General features: G+C 52.9%; 1 protein-coding gene and 1 long non-coding RNA gene across 3 annotated transcripts; one reads left to right on the forward strand and one right to left on the reverse strand.

Annotated features, from left to right (window-relative positions):
* Positions 1–1,910: 1,910 nt before the first annotated feature.
* Positions 1,911–8,474, reverse strand: LOC147574349 (uncharacterized). Of its 2 annotated transcripts, none has more exons than XR_015244150.1 (3): positions 8,338–8,474; positions 7,921–8,013; positions 1,911–6,912 (listed from the first exon to the last, which is right to left on the reverse strand). It is a non-coding gene; the product is annotated as an uncharacterized LOC147574349 (long non-coding RNA). The 2 variants fall into 2 exon arrangements; XR_015244151.1 differs by lacking the exon at positions 8,338–8,474 and having other exon boundaries at positions 1,911–5,878; positions 6,221–6,912; positions 7,921–8,040.
* IGFBP4 (insulin like growth factor binding protein 4) lies at positions 7,131–19,941 on the forward strand. Its single transcript, XM_086687257.1, has 4 exons — positions 7,131–7,766; positions 15,455–15,612; positions 16,369–16,503; positions 18,736–19,941. Exons 1-4 carry the CDS (start codon positions 7,418–7,420, stop codon positions 18,868–18,870), a joined length of 777 nt encoding a protein of 258 aa, XP_086543383.1. The 5' UTR covers positions 7,131–7,417; the 3' UTR covers positions 18,871–19,941.
* The last annotated feature ends 3,491 nt before the right edge of the window (positions 19,942–23,432 follow it).

The following is a 23,432-nucleotide window of genomic DNA, read 5'->3' on the forward strand; positions in this document are numbered from 1 at the left end:
AAAAGAATCCAGTCCAAGCAGCCTACTTGAGAGCCAGCAGTCTCTTAAAAAAAAAACAAACAAAAAAGTTGTTTCTTAAAAAAATTAAAGTACAACACACATACAGAAAAGTGCAGAAATAAGAAATGTTTAGCTCAATGGATGTTCATAAAGTGCATACACCATGTAACTAAATAATAAACATCACCTGTATCCTGTGAGGCCCTTTCTAGTAACTACTTCCACCATTCTTCCCAAAAGTAACTCCTATCCTGATTTCTAACACCATAGATTAGTTTTGCCTCTTTTTGAATTCTTTATAAATAGAATCCTACAATAGTAATCTCTTGCTCACTTTGTGATTCATCTATGTTGTTGGTATAGCAATAGTTCATTCAACCATAGATTTATCCATTCTACTACTGATGCCAGTGTTTGGCTATTGTGAATAATGCTGCTATGAACACTCATATATGTATTTTGGAATACACACACACACACACACACACACACACTTCTAGTGGGTACATATCTCGAGTAGAATTGTTGGTTGTACACATTTGTTTTCTTACTGATATTAGATGACAGTCCCCTTACTCCACACTTGGTACTCAGTCTTTAAAATTCTTACTGATCTGGGGCACTTGGGTGACTCAGTCGGCTGAGCATGCAACTCTTGATTTCGGCTCAGGTTATGATCTCATGGTTCGTGAGATAAAGTCCCATGTCGGGCTCTGTGCTGAGAGGGCAGAGCATGCTTGGGATTCTCTCTCTCTTCCTTGCTCTCTGCCTTTCCCCTGCTCTCTCTGTGCGCATGAGGCGTGCACGCTCTCTCTCTCAAAATAAATACATAAACATTAAATTTTTTTCACCAATCTGGTGGGAATAGAGTGGTATCTCAGTATGTTTTTCCATATCTATTTACTAAATGAGGTAAAAGCAAGCAGTCTGTACAGCTTGTCATAACAACCCTATGAGGTATGTGTGGTATCATTCCCATTTTGCAGATGAGGAAATGGAGGCCACAGTTGCTCCCTTTCCCCTTCCTCACTTACAATACACTCATCTTTCCTGGAAGCCCCTTCTCCACTTTTCCCGGTGGGGTTAGGATGCCTGGTTACCACCAAGTTTCGGGGGCCCCTTGGGCCAGAATGTTCTTCTGGGTAAGCAAAGAGGAAGGGCTGGGGTGAAGTCGACAGGGGTGCGGAGGCAGAAAGGATGAGGCATAAAGGTGGGTGTGCGGAGATTCTGGCCCTTGGCATGGGATGAGAGGGCCGGCAGGGACGTCTGGGAATATAGAGAAGGCATGACTGGGGATATTTGTGAACTCCCAGTGCTAGTGTGGAAAGAGGAAGTGTGCAGCCAGGGAATGAGAGTGACTGTAAATATGGGTATTGGGGATTTCTCTGGATCCCAGGGCCTCTTTCTGGGGTTTTGCTAAGTCTGAGGACTCCTCTGTGGGGTCTCTCTAAGCTAGAACCCGTTTGAAGGGTCAGTCTGGGTTCAACAGCCCCTTGGTAGAGTCTCTCTGGAGTTTTCTAAGAGGAAGGTAGCATTCTGTTTCCCAGGCTTGGGGGAGTAGGAGGCAGGGCCTAGAGGCCTGGAGGTCCTGTGGGAGAAGGACACGGGGTCTGCTCTGATTCTGGGCTTCTGATCTATCAGGCCAAGAGGCACCCTGGCAGGCAGATACCCTGCTCTTTGACTCAACAAGTGTCAGGGGAGGCAGGGCAAATAATTTCCCCTTCCTCACATGTGTCGCTCTCCTCCCAGAGTCCCCTCTGCGTCTGTACTTTTGCAAGTGTCATCTGCATGGATTCTCCCAGGTTGTACCTCCTTCGTCTCCTCCTACCCCAACCTTCCTTGAGTCCTTAGCCCTTAGCTCACTGGTGGTGCTCTGGCAACAGAGAAAGCATGGCTTGGGGCACTATGTCTGTAGCGGGTAGTAAATATATTTGGCTTAAGTCTTGGCTCTATTAATTACTAGCTGTATGCCCTCGAGTGAGCCTCGTCACCTCTCTGGGCAGTGACAGAACTCTCATAGGACTCAACAGCATTCACTTGGCTTGTCTCCTACACATTCTTTGACCAATGAGAAAGTGATTCCATGGGTGTCAGTTGGCTTGGAAACTGCAAACTCTGGGGGGTTGGGAGCCATGCCGGCATAGGGCCTGGGACCAGGCAAAAAGACTCCAGAGATTCTAGATTCCTAGACTGCCCAAGCTGGGAGGGGGCTCACAATTCAAGGAGTTCCCCTCCCCCATTTTACAGATGATAAAACTGAAGCTGAGGAAGGAGAAGTGGCCACAAAGCTGGCAAGTGGCCAAGCTGGTTGGACTGGAGATATGAAACCAGATCCTGGCCAGCTCAACTGCAGATGGGCTCTCCTCTCCACTCCCCATCCTCTGTCTGGGTGTCCTTTTCTCGAGCTACGTGTCCTGAGGGAAGGACCGAGGCTCTAGCCTCTGAACCAGACTTCCCTCTGTACTATAGGGTCTCTATGGAGATCCTAGCTCTCCTGATCTGTTCTCTCCAAGTATGGGGCCCCGGTGCACAAGGAGGCAGCTGTACTGATGTGCCATTGCTCAGAGCACACCTGCAGCGCCCCCTGGAGGATGCTCTACCTGGGGTCTGGACATCAGCCAACGTGGAAGGGAGTTGAGCCCCCCTATTCCGGGCAGGCACAGTGGGAAGTCCAGGGCGCCAGGGAGGGGTTGGGAAGCCAAAGCTCTGGGGAGTTCTGGGGTCCATTTCCATGCCAATGCCACTTCCACTCTCCTTCTCTGCACCCATCTTGCACTCTGTACCATAGTCTTTTTCCCTTGGCAATTGTTTAGAGTACTTCTGACAGCTGTTTGGAAGGCTGTAAAACATGAGAGTTAATCATACAGACTCTGGAGCCAGACTGCATGGGGTCAGACCCCTGTTTTTCTACTTACTTGTTGTGTGACCTTGAGTATGTTACATACCTTTCTGTGCTTTAGTTTCCCTTCCCTATCTTAACAGGGGGATAATGATAACTCCCACTTCATGAGATTGTTGTGAACTACATGAGTGAAGCACTTAGAACCATATGGCTCGTGTTAAGTGTTAGCTTTCATTATTATGTGTATTTTTTAAAAAGTTTTTAAAAAATTTATTATTTATTTTTGAGCAAGATAGAGTGTGAGCAGGGGAGGGGCAGAGAGAGAAGGAGAATCTCCCTCAGGGGATCTTCTGTCAGCGCAGAGCCCAACATGGGGCTTGAACTCATGAAACTGTGAGATCATGACTTGAGCTGAAATCAAGAGTCAGATGCCTAATCAACTGAGTCACCCAGGCACCCCTATTATGAGTACTTAAAAAAATTTTTTTTGAGAGAGGGAGGGGGGTGGGAATATGAGAGAATGCATGCGAGCAGGGGAGGGGCAGAAAAAGAGGGAGGGGGAGAATCTTAAGTATCCATGCTCAGTGCTCAGCACAGACACTCAGGACTCAATGACCTTGAGATCACAACCTGAGCAGAAATGGAGTTGGATGTTTAACCAACTGAGCCACCCAGGCGCCTCATATTATATGTATTTTGTCTACTCCATCAGATACTCTCTAGAACAAGCCCATGAGATTGGGGTTTCCCTGAGGGCAGGACTATCAATTCTCGAAGAAGCCAGCCTGAACCCAGTAGAAGTTTGCAACTGAACTAACAAGGGAGCTAATGAGACTCTAAGCAACAAGCCAGGAAGGGTATGGGCTGGGAGAAGTGGGCAGGGAGTGGGAATTTTTCTCACTCTTCCATCAGGAGCATCTTCCTGGTACCCTGGGTGTCTAGAAGCTCAGGGACAGAGAAGGATGCTGAGGGGGAGGCATAGGTTGTTTTTCTTTTCTTTCTTTTTTTTTTAAAGTTTATCTTATCTTTTAGAATCCAGGGTAGGGCTGGAACTCACGACCCTGAGATCAAGAGTCGCATGCTCTTCTGACTGAGCCAGCCAGGTGCCCCACAGTGGTTCTTTTTCTGGTAGAGCCCTGGGCGCCCACTCCTTGGGTTCCAAAGCCCTTTCTTGGCCGTTATCTCGTTTTCTCTTGCAACCCATCCTGTGGGGTAAGCCCAATTATCTCTCTTTCTTTCGTTCCTTTTAAAATAGAGGATAAGGGGCGCCTGGGTGGCTCAGTCGGTTAAGTGCCCGACTTTGGCTCAGGTCATGATTTCATGGTTCGTGAGTTCGATCCCCACATCAGGCTCTGCGCTGATGGTGTGGAGCCTGCATTGGATTCTCTGTCTCCCGCTTTCTCTCTGCCCCTCCCCTGTTTGTGCTTTGTCAAAAATAAATAAACATTAAAATAAAAAGAGGATGAAAATGACCCTTCAAGACCTTAAGTGTGTCCACGGTCACACAGCTCTTCAGTGGCTGTGCTGCAGTTTGAATCCAGGTCCTCTGACTCCAAATCCTATGCCTTTTATGTAGCCTCTCCCAGACACCAGCAAGCCGTGGGAGGCAGAGGGGAGACACTAAACCCAGTCCTCTGAGAACCTCCAGTCTGCCTGGGGAAACACAGGCCCTGCCTCCAGAAGAAGGAGAGGAAGAAGCAAACACACAGTGCTCACTGTATGCTGGGCAATTTGCACAAGCCTCTGTTTCTGTCTGTCCCCTCCCCATCCTTCTTTCTTTCTTATCACAAAGCCCTATTTTCCAGGTAAGGACAGTGAAGCTCAGAGTAACTTTTTTCAAGTCCAGTGGCAAAGCGGGGATTAGAATCCAGGTCGGCCTGATGCTCTTTCCCCTAGCATGGAAGATGGTTGTCTCAAGAGTTACCTTCTCCATGAAGCCTTTCCAGGCGCCAGATGTAGAACTGACCACTTGTGTGTCTGGGTCCCCACAGCACCCCATGTGGATGTCTCCCAGGGCACCTGTACACTTCTTAGACTCGTTTTATTTGTATGCCTGTCTCCCCTCACTAGGCAGTGAGCTCCTTGTGGGCAGGGAGTGATCTCAGCCAGCTCTGGGTCCTCGAATGTAGCACAAAGCCTGTGCACAGTGTCCAGTAAATATGTGCTGCATGAATGGTGGGGAAGTGCTTCGATGATCTACTTATGTCTATTTTCCTGCCTCTTTGGAATTATCTCAGACACTGATGTTTGGCGGTGGGGGTGGTGAACACCAGTGGATGGATAGGGGTCTGGGCACCTGTCTTACCTGGAAGCCTTTCTGGATTTCCCATACTCACCTGCACTCATGCTTCACTTCCAGGTCCTTCTTTTGGCTTCAGTCCAGCCTCTCCTGCAACTCCTTCCTCCATGTCCCAGCACCTTTAGCTCTCTCAGGTTTGCTGTCAAGGGGGCAAGTCTGGCTTTGGGGTTGGAACCCATCCTTTCAGTTCCCATTTTATTCCCACAAGCGCTTCAAGAGGCAGAATAGGTGGAGATGATGTACCTCCATTTTATAGTTAGGGACAATTCCAGCTCCAAGGGGTGGGGTCCAAGTTCATACAATACGTTGGCGCCTCAGTGATGATGGAGGGGGATAGAGCTAGGGGAAGTTTTCTGAATCAGGTGCAGGCTGGGCTTCCCCCGGGGACGTAAAGAGCCTGGCTCTGTTTGCCCTTATCCAAGACAGAAAAGACCCCAGTTTGTCTGTGAGATAGCAGGGAGAGAATCCCAGAATCTTGTCCCCGGGCCCTCCCGCCCCGTCAGAACTCTCCAGATCTTCTGCAGTCTTGATAGTTGCCAGTAGGTGCCGTCAGTTTGCAACTTTTGTGTTCTGTCCCTACAAGTTCAGCTTCCAGCCCCTTTCTTCTTCCTATCACCTGGACAGTTTACACTTGGAGAAAGTGGAAGGGGGCCTACTTGCTAGGAGACTGAAAGATCGCTGTCCTGGGAGTCTGGAAGATGGTCTCTGATCTGTACTTTGGCTTGGCTGCCTTGTAGCTTTATAGGCCAAGCCAAAAAAAAAAAAAAAAAAAAATCCATGGTAGGTCACCTATTATGCCCTGACAGGCACCCTTACCCCTCAGGCATCCTGAAACCAGCTCCAGGACAGCAGAAAGCTTTGTGGGGGAGGATAGATGGGTACCTAGGGAACTGGGGACCAGAGAGAGAACCCAGGAGACAGGTCCCTACTCAAATGTTACTGTAGGGTCCCTCCCAATCCCAGCAGGACTGAGGCGAGCGTGGGGGAAACAGGCACCAGCAGGATTTCACAGAGGACCTAGCCAGCCCCTAGCTAGCCCAAATAGCAAAGCTGGTCGAATTAGGAAAAGACACCCCTACCTGGAAATGCTTGTCTGCCACCTGCTGGAAAACTGTCATAACAGCTACACAAATCTACAAGGGGCGACGAGAGAAATAGGAGTTGTGCGATGCACAATTTGCACAACGACGGTGGCAATCTCCCTGGTCAATCTTCCTCTGGGGAGGGAGTCGGGCAGTGGAAACAAGCATCCAGGAAGGAAGAAGGGGCTTAGCACCTCCTTCCCCAGGAGTTCGGTTGATACAGTTCTCTGGAAGGCAGAGTGGACCAGGGCCCAGATGAGCCCTGGGGAGATAGGGTGTGTGTGTGTGGGGGGGGGGGGGGGGGGAAGCTGGAAGGACAAGTGGGAAGAAAGTCTACTAACTTCTTAGGGCCATCAGGCTCTTCTGGGTCCCTCGTTGGGTGCCCTTTCCCCACTTCGCTCGACTAGGTCTCCAGTGGTTGGGACTGGAAGCGCTAGGGTGGGGTGGAAAGGGCTCTGGTCAGGGAGACCGAATCCGCGGAGCCGGGAGTCCAGGCGAGGAGGTCGCGTTCTCAGTGGGGGGGACTGCAGCCGCCTGGGGGGGGGGGGTAGGGGAGGAATCCTCCAAGGTCGGGGAATGGGGCCAAAGAGCAGCCCCTTTGCGTCTCCTCTTCTCTCTCTCCCCTCCCAGGCTCGGGTTCAGAGGCGCTCTCGGCGCCTGCCACGGCTTCCAAACTGCGCCGCTTCCTTCTGCGGCAGAAAAGGACTTTCAGATGTTGTAGCGGCGGCGGCGGCAGCGGCGGCGGCAGCGACTCAGGACAGCGCCCCCTCCCCCTAACGGCCGCCTCTCCCTCTCCCCCCCGGCGCCCCCGCTCCCCCACCTCTGGGAAGGCGCTGGGGGTGTGGCCAGGGGCCGGTATAAAGTCCGGGGGAGCCGGTCCCGGGCAGCCACTCAGCCCCCTGCCCCCCCCCCCCCCCCCCCCGCCGCCCGCCGCCCGCCGCCCGCCGCCCGCCGCCTGGGCCGGGCCGAGGATGCGGCGCAGCGCCTCGGCGGCCAGGCTCGCTCCCCTCCAGCCCGCTTGCTAACTTCCCTGGCTCCGTCCCTGTCCGCCCGCGGGGCCGCCCCGTCTCCCCGCGCCCTCCGGGTCGGGTCCTCCAGGAGCGCCGGGCGCTGTCGCCCCGTGTCCCTGCTGCCAGTCTGCGCGCCGGTTCTTCCCTCCCACGCCCCGCGCCCGCGCCCCGTCCTAGCCCGGTCATGCTGCCCCTCTGCCTCGTGGCCGCGCTGCTGCTGGCCGCCGGGCCCGGGCCGAGCCTTGGCGACGAAGCCATCCACTGCCCGCCCTGCTCCGAGGAGAAGCTGGCGCGCTGCCGCCCCCCCGTGGGCTGCGAGGAGCTGGTGCGGGAGCCGGGCTGCGGCTGTTGCGCCACTTGCGCCCTGGGCAAGGGGATGCCCTGCGGGGTGTATACCCCCCGCTGCGGCTCGGGCCTGCGCTGCTACCCGCCCCGGGGTGTGGAGAAGCCCCTGCACACGCTGATGCACGGGCAAGGCGTGTGCATGGAGCTGGCGGAGATAGAGGCCATCCAGGAAAGCCTGCAGCCCTCTGGTAAGGTGCCCCTGCCCTTGCATGCCCTCCTCGGTGTGCTCCGCTCCTAGAAGCCCTTTCCCCATTCGGGCTGGCCTGGAAAGCCCTTGAAAATCTCCAGTGAGTTAAGAAGGCGGGTACCTGGCAGGGCTGGGCTGGCATAGGACAGGCTCACCTAAGGAAACTGCTGTTGAGTCCCTAGCAGGCCGTCGCCCCCAGCAAAGAAGACTCTGTCCCAGCCCTTCATCTCCAACCTCCTCAAGGGTGCCTATTTGGGAGGAGAGGTCTCAATGGTTGTCCCAGCTGCTGGGGTAACAGTGGAACATTATGTGACTCGGTCCAGCCACCCAGCCTGCAAGTGAGCGGCCTAGGGCCAGGTAACTAGAGGATGGGTTGGGCGGTGGTGGTGGCTTTCTGTTCCTGATCCAGGGACTTCCCTCATCCTGGCCACAGGTGAAAGCCCAGGGGTCTAAGAAGCCAGGGCGTGGCCTTTTGACATCCAGGTGGGGTGGAGTGGGACATCCAAATTAGAGGGGCTTTGGTGGTGAGGGGCATCAGAGTTGCCCCTCCCTAACGCCCCTGGGCAGCTCACCTTGCTGTTTGAGAGGATTGGGAAGACAGAGGTCTCTCTGCCAGGCCTGGGCACCTCATCTTGCTCTGGTACACAGGCACCCCGTTCCTCTCTCCTGGCAGGTGTCGTCTGAGGTAGCAGAAGAGAAGCAAGTCTTGGCTCCCAGCCCAGAGCTGTAGAAACCTAACGGTGTGGGATAGGGAGCAGAGAGAAGGGAGAGGGAGGGTGGGGGGTGGGGGGGGGTGGGGTGGGGTGGGGAGGAAGAGCGGAAGAGAGAGAGAGGGAGAGAGGTTTAGAGGGCCCTTTGCCCTAAACTCATTCTTATACTTTCTCCTTTTCCGTTTCTTAGTGAGCCTCTCTCAGTTTCTCCTTATAATCGTTCTCAGTCTTTCCTTCTCTCTTATTCTTTTGTTATCTCCTGCTCTGTCTCTGTCTCTAGTTTCATGACCAACATTCCCGAGTTCTCCTTTCCTCAATGACTTCTGCCTGTTATCAGTTTCTCTTTCTCTGTCTTGTTCCCTTTCTGCTTCTCTTTGTCCTCCGCCCCTTTCTGTTGCTTTCTCTCCGTGTCTCTGTCACTGTTTCTCTTTCTTTGTTCCTGCCTTTCTCTGTTACTTTTGGAATCTCTCTCTCTCTGTCTGCCTTTCTGTATTTCTGCCTCTGTTTCTGGTTCCCTCTCTGACTGATTTGTTCTCCCTCTGCCTCTGTCTGTGTCTGTCTCTTTTCCTGGTGCTTGAAGCTTCCATTGTTGCAGTCCGGATGCTGGGACTCCGGCCCCAAGCTTCCTGCCCTGGGTCCCAGACCGCTCCACTTCCTCAATCCTCTGCAGCTTGTTAGCGGAGGAAAGCAGGATGCAGGGAAAACAGGAAGGAGGTGGACCCCAGGGGTCTGGGCCTCAGGCCTCTCTGCCCTTCCTGTCCCTAGGCAGTGAGAGATGGGTCAGCAGAAAACATACTAGGAGAAATGCCAGCCTGGCACCCGGCACATCTGGGAAGCGGGGGTGGGGTGGGGGGATGTCCTGAGGGAGTAAGGCACTGATCCTGGGGCACGGATGCTGGTGCCAGTGGGAGAGGAGGGGTACTCGTACCAGACCAGATTGTGAGTGAGGGCTGAGCTCCTGGGCTCTCTGAGTATAATGGGATCTCTTTCCCTTTCTATCTGCATCCTCCACTGGCCAGTGGATATGTACCAGACTAGGATGGCTGGTAGCCTCCTCTTCTCTCGCTGACTTGAACATGGGGCAGAAGAGCCCTCAGATGGTCTTGAGCACCCCTTCCCCCCTGGCTGGGTAGGAGCTCCCTATCCTGTAGTGGAGGAAAATCTAATCCCATTGGGATAGGGGCTCTGGGGGAAATGGTATGAAGTGTGTGATTGTCCTGTGGACATCATGCAAATTGGCCTTTACATCCGGTTGGGATTACAGGTCCCAGGTCTCTAATGCCCTCCCCCCACCCCCCACCCTCCTTGCCTGTCCTCCACCCATTGCAGGGGATGCAGAGATCTGGAGAGGGGAAAGGGCAATCCTGGAGGACCCTGGGGAATCTAGGTACCGACTTGGCAAGCTGTGTCCATGCCTCCTAATCATCACAGAAGGACCCCCTGCACCATGTGAAAGGCGCCCCCTAGAGTTGTGCAACAGCCCTGCAGGGTCTCTGGTGAGAAAAGATGGCCAGAGCTTGGGACTGATCCTCACTATTCTCTCTAGCCTTCCACTGTCAATAGGCCACTGTCCCTCCTATGTCCCAAGGCTTGGGCCTTCTTGCCTTGGGAATAGTTCGGCAGAGGGCATCAGGCCCCTCTTTCTGCCTTTTCCTCTTGGGGCTAAGCTTCGGCAGGTGACTGGGGGAGGGCAGCCACTTGGCATACCCCTTCCCTTGGCCTGCTATGCCCAGCTGCCTACTATTTGCCCCAGGAGCGGGTCTCCTCCTTCCATTTTAAGCCTCTACCCCCCTAAGCTCCCCATAGCCCTCCTGTCTCAGCTTTCCGAGCCAGAAAAGGTTGTGGATTAACACTGCTCAGGCCCCCAGAGGTGGGGGCGGGGTGGGACGTGTGCGTCAGAGGTCCACAATTCTGCATCAGTGTACTGACCCTTGACTCATGGAATCTGGGGGAGTGGACAGTGGGAAGATCAGCGTTTGGACTGGGGAGCTCCTAAACTGTGCTCTTGGGTCCCTCTGGGACAGGGTTAGGGAACAGACAGACTGGGTTAATTTTTAGTCAACGCAGCAAATATTGTCCCCTTTACTTCAATACTGGGAATCCAGTCATGTCATGGGAACAGGGCCTTCCCAGAAATTCTGTGCCTTGGGGGAGGTGGGAGGAGGAGCATGGCTGCTTAACATTTTTTCTTTAGTATTGGCAAAGCCGGAATTATTGGTGCCTCGGGTATCAGGAGTCTTTCCATTTAAAGACATAGGAGCTGCAGGGATAAGTCTGTCCTCCTTCGCCCCCACCCAGTCTACTGCATTTCCTCATCTGTAAAATGGAGGTGACACAGGACTTGCCTCACAGGCTTGGGGTGTCTGGCATGCGTAAGAGCTCAGTCAATTGGAGCCATGCTGAGGGTGGTAATGAATAAGAGGCTGAGAGGGTTTCGGTTGACGCTTAGATCCTTCTCTGATGCTGGGGCTTTGGGGGCACAGTAGGGCAAGCGAGCAAAGTAGGGGAGCATTCAGAGGAGTTGAGAGGGGTAGGGAGGAACTTCGGTGCTTTTTGCTGCCGTGAACATGGGAAGGATGGGCCCGCTTTCCTTCAGTCTGAGGCTGGCAGCTGGCACAGCGGTGAGGGGATGCCCCGAGGGCCAGACCTCGAAGAAAGGGCGGGGTACTTGGCATGGGTGATCTTGGCTTCTCTAGCCAGAGTCCAGGGGGAAGGAAAAGGCCTTTCTTGCAGGGCAGGTGATCCTCCAAATTGTGGCTGAAACACCGGTGTCGGGGTGACTGGGCCCACCCACCTCACAGCCTCACCCTGGGTGTCTTGAAGGGGACGTGGCTGGAATTGAGGAGGAATCAGGGGGATGAAACCAGGCTGCCAGAAAGAGGAAATCCTGTAGCTTTGACCATGAACTTTTCAGCCAGTGGTGCCAAAGCTGTGAAGTCTTTCCTCTCTCTGGGCTCCTTCAGTTGCTGGAGCGAAGACCAAGGTTTCCCCTGTGGCTGAGTGTTGTTGGCTTGGCTCCAAGCAGGGGCTGGAGGAGATGACCTGGCTTACCTTGGAAGTCCCGCCTCCTAAATAAGCCTCCGGAGGTCAGATGGTCAAATCTTTTGGGGCAGGGGCGGCTAGGTCTGACTCTGGCTCCTGCTCAGAGGGGATCCCACTGGGATTGGGGTTTTTCCGGAGGGCCCCACCTGGGTGAGCAGTACCAGGTGGCTGGATTTCCTGAGTAAGCTGGGAAGTAGCAAGTATGTAACCGGCTTTGGAGATGGGAAGGTTAACATTTTCAGAGACCCAAGGCTACAACCCTCACCCTCCCAAACCCAGTGCCTAGGGCTGGATCCTGGGGTCGATCCTCAGTATGCCTATTAAGCAAGGCTGGGCAAGGAAAAGTTACAGATTAAGTGGAAAGTCAACAGGCTATGGTGCAGGCAACGTGCCCTGCCCCGGGTCTGTGTCTGCCCAGGGCAGGGTCAGAGTGCCCGAGTGCATGTGGGGGTGCACGTGTGGACCCGTGTGTGCCTGGACACGTGACTGTTTGTATATGCTTGTGGTTCTTAAGTCCTGACCTGTCTGTGTCTGAGTGGGCAGCTATGGATATACGGTGTGTCCCTATGAGATTAAGGAAGCAACTACTCTCCCTATCTGGTGTGTTCTTCTCTGAGCTTAGACACAAGCTGGGGACAGACCCAGACCAGACCTGGCAGAGCAGCTGGGAGTTGGCATGGTGGTGTTAATGAAGGATTGATCTCCTCTGTGGAGTGCCCTTTTGGTGGGGAGAAGTAGTCTGGTCTCAGGCGAGAGGGGTCCAAGTATGGCACTGATGAATCTCTGGACTCAAGTCTGGGAGTTCTGGAGACTTCTAGGGCTCTTCAGTTCTTCAAAAAAAGAAAAAAAGAAGCTTGCCTAACAACAACAAAAAAGTGGGGAAGCCAAGGAGAGGGAGTCCAGGCATGCTGCCTGCTTAGCTTTCTCCAGATAATCCCCCTCAGTGTGGCATGGGGCCCTACCCACACAAGAGCATACACTACGCTTCCAGCCTTGCCCTATGGCCTGCGCGGCCCCAGGTTTCAGTGAGCGGACCCAGTTGTCCTCCTTAGAGATACCTCCTAAGGGAAGGGATAAACATTTCATATATCCATTAACACTCCCCCGAGTGTTAGTCATTTGTGAACTTCAACTTGTAGAGACTCAACATTGGAACGCCGAGTTGCAGTTACATTTCTACTCCAGATCTCACTTTGTTCTTCAGGCCTTTATCACTCTGATGTGCCACACTTCCAGGGGTGGGGGGCGGGGGAGGCTCTCTACTTCCACTTGCTAGAAAACTCTTCCTTACTTCTCGAACCTAAGAACATTCTGCTTGCCTACCAAGAGGAACAAGTGTCACTGTGCAAAGTAGTGCTTCCCTTTATAGTCATGAAAAGAAAGCAAACGCAAAGAAAAGACAAAACCCTTTTTCAGGTTCCAAGGGTACCCCTCGGGTTAGCATTATGGGCTGTGGCAATTGAGTCCTTGTGATCCCTTCCAGCCTTTCCCGAGGAAAATGGTGTGCTTTTGTTCATGTCTTAGCTTAGCTTCTGTCGTTCCAAGATTTGGTTCTAATTTCTTTTTTCTTTTCTTTTCTTTTCTTTTCTTTTCTTTTCTTTTCTTTTCTTTTCTTTTCTCTTTTCTTTTCTTTTCTCTTTTCTCTTTTTCTTCCTTTCCTTTCCTTTCCTTTTTATAAAGTGTTTATTTATTTATTTTGAGAGAGAGAGAGAGTGAGCATGAGCGGGGGAGGGCAGAGAGACACAAGGAGAGAGAGAATCCCAAGCTATGCGATGACAGCACAGAGCCCAACATGGGGGCTTGATCCCACGAACCATGAGATCATGACCTAAATAAAAATCAAGAGTTGATGCTCAACCAACTGAGACACCCCAGGTGCCCGTGGCTCTAATTCTTTTTCTTTTTTTTTTTTTTTAATTTTTTTTTTCAACGTTTATTTATTTTTGGGACAGAGAGAGACAGAGCATGAACGGGGGAGGGGCAGAGAGAGAGGGAGACACAGAATCGGAAACAGGCCCAGGCTCCGAGCCATCAGCCCAGAGCCTGACGTGGGGCTCGAACTCACAGACCGCGAGATCGTGACCTGGCCGAAGTCAGACGCTTAACCGACTGCGCCACCAGGCGCCCCCCGTGGCTCTAATTCTTTTAGATCTTCCATTTCCTCTTTCACTCCAATACCCACTTCCAGACTATAGCTCTGAAACACTGTGGCCCCATCCAAAAGTCTTGTGACTTTGTGCAAGGTGGATGCAGGGGCAGGGTCACTGGCCAGCCTGGGCCAGAAAGGTTCCTTGGGAGAGCCTGGATCCTGGACCTTTTCTCTGGTTCTCACCGAGGGTTTGGGGTCTATCTGCTTATGGCCCCCTTGACAATCCTGGTCTTCTGAAATGTACCCGCATCTCTTGCTTCCCACATCACTGGGAGGTGTTTTCCCCTTGGTTGACCCTTAAGACCTTGGTGTTGTCTCTGAGGCTGGAGTCCCCTCCGGACTATCCTTCTTGGGATGTTGAATATGCAAAAGGATAGATCTATCTATAGCTCTATTTATTCCTTACCTTTGATTCTTCTTTCTAAACCAGCCCTCCACCCGTGACAAAACCTTCTTCCCATCCTTGGTGACTCAATTTTATAAATAACCTTTGGTATGGAATCTTGACAAAGCCTTTCTGAGAGTCTCGATTCCTCGTTTCCTGGTTTCCCTTTATCTACCTACTTCCCCCCACCCCACACCCCCAGAACTAGGAGAACAAAAAGAGAACTAACCCCCCAACTAACTTTGGCTAGGCGGAAAAATACCATTTGACCCAGAGGCAGCTCTGGGACTGCTGCCATGCGTGGAGGAACCTGCTAACTCCTCAGGAAAAAAAAAATCCTGACGCAAACCAGATGTAACCTTCTGTCTGGCTGCCAACATCTGGAATGCTGGCAGGGGCTTTGCACTCAGGCCGGCAGTGAGCTGCCAAGCCCAAGCGTTTCAGAGGTGGCTCTGAGCTGCAGAGAGGACTTGCAACCTCTTTCTCCAGTTCAGGCCTGTATTCCTGTTTTGGCTGCCTGCAGGGTGGAGTGGTGGTTACAGTGCTGGGACTTCTGGCTCAGGTTATTCTTGAGTTCAGGTAGAGTCTTCAGGAGATCCCAGGGAGAGTGTGTGGGTCCAGCCTCACTACTTCCTATCTCCAGATTCCCCAGTGCCCTGCCTCTGGGCCATAGTTGTGGACTTTCGGTGGGGTCTAAAGTCCAAGGATGGGAGATGTCGAGGTGGGGGACTGAAGTGATGTGTGAGGATGTTTTGGGTCCTGCGGCCACACAGGGTGTTGCACACACATGCGTGTGGGTGCACACTTTCTCATGCAGGCAGGCGGACACACCCACTCCCGCTTCTTCTTCCCTGTCTAGCCAATGGGGAGAGCCCTTTGGGCCAGATTTCTCATCACTCATGGAAACTCTGAGTTTGGCCATTTGGAAGAGGGGCGGCAGAGCCAACAGATCTGGGGATCCCCTGGCTGGCTCAGCCAGATGCTGAAAAGACCAGGAAAGGAGACAGGAAGAGAGAGCAGATGGAGAGGGGGATGGTAGGAGGAGCTGAATGGAGGGGGGTACGAGATCCAGGGGGGAGGCCCCTGCCTGCCTTAGACCTCCCTGCAGGGCCCAGGGGACCCTCCTGCTGTCTGCGCAGCTGCAGCTGGTGACTCATCTGAGGGCTGGACTGGGTGGGGTGAGGGACAAGTCAAGGATGTTAAGAAGATTTTCTCCTCAGGAATCCAGGAGAGCAGGGAGGAGACAGGGGTGTTGTTTTCACCCCCCCCCAGCCCAGGGTCCCCCACCCTTTCTCAGAGCCAGGCTGGAGAATCCCCTAGAAGAAAGCAGGTGGGAGGCTGGGTTGGTGTTCTGCCCTGTCCTTTCCCTGTGCTGACCTCTCTCCATCTCGGCCTGACTACAGACAAGGATGAGGGTGACCACCCGAACAACAGCTTCAGTCCCTGCAGCGCGCACGACCGCAGGTGCCTGCAGAAGCACTTAGCCAAAATTCGAGACCGCAGCACCAGCGGGGGCAAGATGAAGGTCATCGGGGTGCCCCGGGAGGAAGCTCGGCCTGTGGTGAGGACCTCAGCCCTACAAATGCGCGTGTGCATAGGCACACACACGCCACCACCACCACCACTGGATCTGGACTATGGTCATTCAGAAACATTCTTTGGATGCCTACTGTGTGCAAGATGCACCTAGTATGCGTCATCAGGACCAAATCCTCATTTCATTCCTTGAAATTCCTTTCCTGGTCATCAGTTATATACCTTGATGCAGTTGAAGTAATTTTTAAGTACTGAAATACTTTTATACTAGTTTGTAAATAGCGGTTGCCCCAAGCCTCCTGGTGTTTCTTAGCCCTTCTCTTGGACTCGCCACCCAGACCTTTTCAGTAACTCAAGGGCTAATGCTGGCCACAGCAGGGGGCCTGCCGACCTTGCTCCAGGGTCTGGTTACTGTCCTTCCTGATGGGGGGTTCCCAGTGGATCCTTGCCTAGGTCTTACAAGTCATTAATGATATGATGTCAACTATCCCTCCTGCTTAGAAATCACCCCCTTCCCAACCATCTCCATAGGGTTCCACAACCTCTTTCCCCACAAAGTCCTTTCCATTCACAGTCCTTCTTTTTAGAAGCTCTTTGGCTCAAGATCCTCTCTTCAGTGTCCTTCTGCCCTGCCCACCGGTGTCCCCTGAACCCATTGGGCCCTGCCCAGTCTCTGGGCCTTGAGCCTCCTTTCAGGTCCTTCAGTTGTGAGCTGACCTCCAGCCTTGGTCTTCCTGCCTCTCTCCCTTCTGCTAAGCTGTTCCATCCTCCCTTCCTCCAGCCCCAAGGCTCCTGCCAGAGTGAGCTGCACCGGGCCCTGGAGCGGCTGGCCGCCTCACAGAGCCGCACCCACGAAGACCTCTACATCATCCCCATCCCCAACTGCGACCGAAATGGCAACTTCCACCCCAAGCAGGTGGGTCTTCATCACTGCTGGCTCGGTCCTGACCTGAGTTCCTGGGGGCATTCCTGGTCTCTCCACAGGAGATCCTGGTCCAGGATGGAGATCTCAGGGAGGGGAAGACCTCCCAACCCAAACCTAACCCCTTGGGCCCTCCCTCAGCCTCCTGAGCCTCAGCTTATTTTGCCCACCACACTCATTTTGGAAGTGAGGAAACTGAGGCCCGAAGTCTCAGAGTGAGTTAACGGCAGACCAGCTATCCTGCTTCCCCATCCAGGGCTATTTCCATCACCTCCGGATTCACCATTTAGCACTCCTGCCAATGTCTACCTCCCAACACACTCTCATTCCCCCTGCTCCATCCTATGAGTAGTTCTCCTTTGTCATAGAATGTCTTAGGTTTCATCTTGGAATGGAGGGGCTCAGTCAGGAAGGGTTAAGGAGGAAAATCAGCCTGCCCCTTCCCCCAGGCTGAGTAACGAAACCACCTGGGGTATAGCCAGATCTGACAGCTGGGGACAGGAGCTTTGGATGGAAACAGAGGAAGAAAGGGGACAGGAGAGAAAACACGAATGCAGAAACCTCCATATTTCCTCATGCCCTTGGAACACGGGTTCCTCTGATAAGCCCTCAGGAGACTAGGATGTTCAGCAAGGTTGGCCTGCCTCAGCCCCATCTCTGACCCATGAGAGGTGGGCTTACTTGGGAGGGTGGCATACCTGGGCAGAGCAGCGGGGTGCCTTGTGCTGGGTGTAGCCTGGGGAATCCTGGCTGGGGTCTTCTTCAGCTCTTTGTGGGCACAAGCACATGCATTCTCCCACTCTGTGCTCTATAGACAAATCCGCAAAATGGGCTGCCACTTTGAGGCCTAGACAGGAGGAGAAGGGCTGCCTCCAGGTCTGCAAATCCGAGGCTGGCATGAGGAGGGTATGGGGTGGTGTGCAGTGAGTGGACGACCAGAAAGGGCTCCAGAAACCAGTGCCAAACCTGTCTGCAAGCTTTGTCCCAATATAAACTTTATCCTTGTCCCAATTTTTAAAAACTGTTTTCCCTAATTAAAAAAAATGAATAGACGGGACGCCTGGGTGGCGCAGTCGGTTAAGCGTCCGACTTCAGCCAGGTCACGATCTCGCGGTCCGTGAGTTCGAGCCCCGCGTCGGGCTCTGGGCTGATGGCTCAGAGCCTGGAGCCTGTTTCCGATTCTGTGTCTCCCTCTCTCTCTGCCCCTCCCCCGTTCATGCTCTGTCTCTCTCTGTCCCAAAAATAAATAAATGTTGAAAAAAAAAAATTAAAAAAAAAAATGAATAGATTTTATTTTCTAGAGCACTTTTAGGCTTATAGAAAAATCGAGCAGGAAGTACAGTGTTCTCATCTACCACCCCCCCCCCCCCGCCAGTTTTCCCTGTTAACATCTTGTATTAGTGTGGTATATATGTTATCACAGATTAAGGAGCTAATATTGACACATTATTATTATTATTATTATTATTATTATTATTTTAACATTTATTTATTTTGAGAGAGAGTGTGTGTGTGAGTGGGGGAAGGCAGAGAATCCCAAGCTCTGCACTGACAGCATGGAGTCTGACTCTGGGCTGGATCCCATGAACAGTGAGATCATGACCTGAGCTGAAATCAAGAGTTGGATGCTTAACTGACTGAGCCACCCAGATGCCCCCATTATTATTATTATTTTTTTTAAATTTATTTATTTGTTTTGAGAGGGGGGAGGGGCAGAGAGAGAGAGAGAGAGAGAGAGAGAGAATCCCAAGCAGACTCTGAGAAGCGGGCTTGATGCGGGGCTCGAACTCACAAACCATGAGATCATGACCTAAGCTGAAATCAAAAGTTGGACGCTCAACTGACTGAGCCACCCAGGAGTCCCTAGTGTTGATACATTTATTAACTAAAGTCCATAGTTTACATTAGAGTTCATTCTTTGTGTTAATTCAGTTCTATGTGTTTTCTTCCCCCAATTTTTATCCCACTGAAAGTTCTGACACTTGACCCTTTATCTCTAGACCAGTGCTGACCTCTGAGACAACCTTCACTTCTTGGCCAAATTCTCTCTACTTGACCTTTCCTTCTTGGCCAAGATCTCTTTATGCCATGGGCTCAGAGGGTCCACGATCATGAAAGAGCCTCTGCCATTACAGGCCATCTTGGATCAACTGTCTGACTTGAGGGCTGGGCTGGGGTTGAGGCAGGCTGCCTGGGAACTGACTTCTCCCACCCTTGTCTTGACAGTGTCACCCGGCCTTAGATGGGCAGCGCGGCAAGTGCTGGTGTGTGGACCGGAAGACAGGAGTGAAACTTCCAGGGGGCCTGGAACCAAAAGGGGAGCTGGACTGCCACCAGTTGGCTGACAGCTTCCGCGAGTGAGCCCTGCCAGGAGGCAGGGGGCTCAGTGCTCCCTGTCACCCCATCCCCTAGAGGCCTGGAGCCTGGGTCTGAGTCCTGGCTCTGTCTCTGGCCCAGAAATTTCCCTTTGTGTGTGTATGTGTGTGTGTATGGGTGTGCCCTTGGGGTGAGCCAAAGCCTAGGGGTGTCCTCTCTGGGCTTAGATAGCCTGAGAGGTCTGAGAGTGGCAATAGGGAGCCCTTGTGTTTCCAAATTGATCCTGGACTCATTCATTCATTCATTCATTCATTCATCCAGCCACTCATCTAAAAACATTTATTGACAACATACTACAGGCCAGCTCTAGTTTTTAACCCTGGAGGCTCTTATTCTGACTTTCTCTGATTTGGGCATGTGAGGCTACTTCCTCTAAGCTGAGCACAAGCTTGTGGGGCAAGAGGAGTCTCATGTCCGGAATCAGAGGAGGGAGGTAGACATGTACCTTGACCATCGTTCCTTGTACCATTGTCCCTCCCCTCAATCTAGTCAGAGGGTGGAGGCTGTAAGGAAGGTGTGGGTTGGCAGATGATTCAGTGGTGAGGAGTCCCAGACCCACTCCCAAAAGATCAAGCCTGCCAGGGTGCCCTTCCTCTCTTCCTTAGTTCCCTCCAGGGGGAAGGACCTATAGAGACAAGCCCAACTTTGGGTCTGGTGTGCTGTCTACTTGGTGGCCTGGCAGCCCAGACCCTGCTTTGGGGGAGGGAAGAGGGTCAGAAGAAGGCATGTGGGACAGAGGGCTGGGGAGGTGGGCCCCATCTCTGAACAGTCAGGGTGGGAGGAAAGAAATGTACAATCGAACTGCATGTGCCTGATGGAGAAGAGACACACATGCTCGGGGGTGAAGGACTTGCCCGGGGTCCTGCTTCCTCCCCTGTTTTTGTCACAGCCACAGAGTCACCAAGATGACTCTGTCCTTCTAGTGGCTCCCTGCCTGTGGCCTTGCCTCCTTCCCTATACCTCCCTACCCTCCAGGCATTTCTGGCTTGACTGGATGGAAGGAGACTTAGGGACCTACCAGTTGACCATGATGTCTTGTCTTTTTTTTTTTTTTTTTTTAACAAAACAGAACAAAACAACAACAAAAAAACTAGGCAATTGTGTTTGGTTGATTTATTTATAATCAGAGACAGGGGTGCGCCAGGGGTGGGAAGGCGGGGTCATCATGTAGTCCCCAGCCCTGTCCTACATGGTAAGACAACTGCAAAGAGTCGACCAGCTCATCTTCTTCCCTGCAGCCTCTTCCCAGGGGGCTTCCCTAGAGTCATGCTGTCTGTGTTCAGACTCCGGTGAGCAGAAAATGGCTTCTGAAGGAAGACAAGCAGAGACAGCCCTGTTGGACCAGAGCTATTTCTGGGATCATCTGGTGTGTGAAGCTGGGCTATTTCCTAGGGCATCAGGCAGACTGGGTTTGCATCTGGATTTGATGTATTAATTTAGTGAAGGAGACATTTCCCTGAAGTTGGGGAGAGGGGGTAGACTCTCCAACGCATTCCACAGCTCTGACTGCCTAGATTCCTTAATGGGGTGGTTGTGTTGAGATTTGATTCTGCGAAGTTGGGAGTGGGGCCATCTTTGATCTTGCTGTCCTGAGCTCACCAGGCTGTGGGCTCTTGGTGCCAGACCCAGATTTTGTGCCCATGTGGTATGACTGGATTTCTGGTCGTGTCCCAATGTCCCTCTTCCCCATCTCTGTGTTCTGTGTGTGTGACACTGATCTGGGTGGGGCCCCTTCTCGGGAGGTCATGGGCAGGGTGAAGGCCCTGTGCACCAAGTGTGCGGCACTCTGGGCGAGCCCCCTCCTGATGGGTTGTCTTCTGGGTTCCTAGCCCCTCCCCAGTTCCAGAGGCACGCCCAGGCCTTTCGATTTCATTGGCCCCTGATGAGGTGGCCCCTGTACTATCTGTATCTTGAAACTGGGGCTGCAATCCTCCTCCCCTTAGCTCTGCCCCAGTGGCAGCATTCCGCAGCCATCTGGTCTCCCTGAGGCACCACAGGACACTGCCAGCAGTAGGAGATAACAAAGTGACCTTGGTTCCCTGACCACCCTTCATGGAATCCCGTACTTCTTGGGCTGAGGCCAAGGCATGTTGGAGTAGCATATCAGCTTTCACTGACACGTAGACCCTTAAGTTCTAGGTCCTTAAACCAAATAAATGTAGGGATAGTATCTCTTTCCCTAAAGCATCTTTGTAAATTCCCCTTTTTTCTCCAGCCCCCTCCTCTCAGTGCTGTACCTTGGCAGTGGGCACTAAGAGGTCCTTTTCCTTTCCTGGGCTTCCAAAGAAAGCTGGATCTGCTTGGGAAGTAGCTGCATATATGGCCTGGGGTATGCCTCTGTGATATTTGTGATATATGTGTGTGTGTGTGTGCGCACGCGCGAGTGCACACATGCGTGTGAATATAGCAAAGCGATGCCTTTGAATGTACAAAGCGAGACGTGAGTGTATGGGCTTTTATAGGGCATGTATACCTGATCCGGGCGTGTGAAGAGGACACACTAATTTGAGAGGCATGTCTGCGTGGGTTGTGAATCTGAGTGTGAATGTGTGTGATGTGAGGAGGGAGGGACTAGAGAAATTCACAGAGTGTGTTGCTACTTCCCTCCTGGCTGTGAATGAGTGGCCTTCGCTCATTAGGTGTCCCCACTGCAGGATGTGTGGGGAGCTCTAGCACCAAAGAATAGCGGATGTGCACCTTGAGAGAGGGAATTCAACATCCCACAGAAACACTGCCCCCCACCCACCCCTGGCGCTTGCCTCCGCGATCCCAGAAGCAGGTCCTAGGTGTCCAAAAAGAAGGAAATAAAAGCAGCTCTGTGTCACAGTGGACACCCTCTACCACTGCCAGGCCAGAGGAAGTAAACTGCCCTGGGGAGTGTCACAGGGGGGAGAATCAGGCTCCAGAGAGGAATTGCTGGTCTAGTTTGCACCTAATGCCACCCCCACCGCCCCCATCACCACCCCAGCCATGATCTCCAAATACCCTTTAATGGTCACTCTAATAGTCACAGGGCATCGGTGTCTCTGGCAGAAGTGGAAGGGAGGAGGTGGCAAGGACTAAACTCTCGTGTCCTGGTGGCACTTACCCAGATAAACTTAAAACTGAGGTCCTTGAGTGCTCTGCTCTCCTCCCCAAGAAATGTTATGCCCCTCCACTGTGGCTTGGAGTGGGGATGGGGGTGGGTGGGAGGCACCCCATCAGGATCCCTTAGCACATTGGTGCCCATCTACATACATCAGGCATTTGGTTTCCATTTCCCAGCTCATTAGTGGAGATCAAGCCCTGCTGTTGCTGAGGGTTGGGGGCTGGGTTTTCTGCTGGCAAGCAAGCAGGGTGGAAGTCGGGAGAAAAAAGGGGAGACTTGGACAGACTCCAGTATTGGATTCAGGCAGGGGCATCTCTGGAGAGTTGGCCAAGCTTCCTGGCCCCTCCTCCTCCGAAGGCCCCTGGGTTCCGGCCACTGCAAACTCCTTCCAGGAAAAGGCCGCTTGTCCCAACCCCTCTGCCCTCTGGGCCAGATTGGGCTATACCAAGCTGCTCCAGGAATGTCATGAGGCATGCAGGACTTGGGGTGCCTGCTTGGCCCCCCTTCCTGGGGAGGGGGAATATGGCTGTGGGGTAAATGACCCTAAACATTCCCAGCCAGAGAAACTCCCCCTGCATTCCAGACTCCTATGGCAATGTCACCTCTGACCTAGAAGGAGAAGGCAAGATGATGTGGTTGGATGGAGCTCGGAGGCAGGCTGACAGCTGGGATGCTGGGTCAGTTGTGGGTTGGGTTGTGGGGTTGTCAGAGGGAAGAGGGGAGGAGGGGGTGGTTTGTGAGTCAGGGGAGAGGGTCAATGGGGGAGGAGGCATATTCATGGGGGAGGAGGGAGTTAATGGGAACAATAAGTGGAGGAGAGACAATGGGGGCAGGACTTTGAACACACCCACGGGGGAACAGACACCACTTCAGCCAGCCAAGGGTCTAATTAGATCCTCACTGTCAGAGTGATCTGTCCCCTCTATGTCTGAGGCCCCAGGGGCTGGGGAGAGGTAGGGTCAGGGAGTAGAAGTGGGGGTGCAGAGGATAATTAGAAACATTCTCTACTGAGTGAGCAGGCGCCACCAGGCCCACTTCTCCCCTCACCGCCCTCCTCTCTTCCCCAGGTCCCCCACCCCCTTCCCTAGGACCTGGACATTTCCAGCCAGACTAGGGGAGGGGTTGGTGGAGCCTGGGAGTAGAAACCCAGTGGGATTGGCTTCCCGGGCCCTTACACAGTCTCTAAAGTGCAAACAACATATTTTCGCCATGCAACGGTATTTAATTACACATAAAAACAGAGCCATTAAACTGAAATTAAACCCTTGTTGGAATCACTTAATTCAGGGCATGACAAATTGCTTTCAGTGGAGGCGGCAGTGAAGTCCCCCAGGGAGAGATGGAGATTAGCGGCTTCCATGGCTGGCTGGGTCCCCTCGTTCTCTTTAAAGCCTGGCTCTCTTGCCAGCTCTAAATTCTGAAATTGGGATCAACCTTCTTCCTAAAGACCACCCAAGCC

The sequence above is a fragment of the Puma concolor genome, chromosome E1, assembly GCF_028749965.1.
Source record: "Puma concolor isolate L17-30 chromosome E1, mPumCon1.1.hap2, whole genome shotgun sequence".
In the NCBI taxonomy this organism is placed as follows: Eukaryota; Metazoa; Chordata; class Mammalia; order Carnivora; family Felidae; genus Puma; species Puma concolor.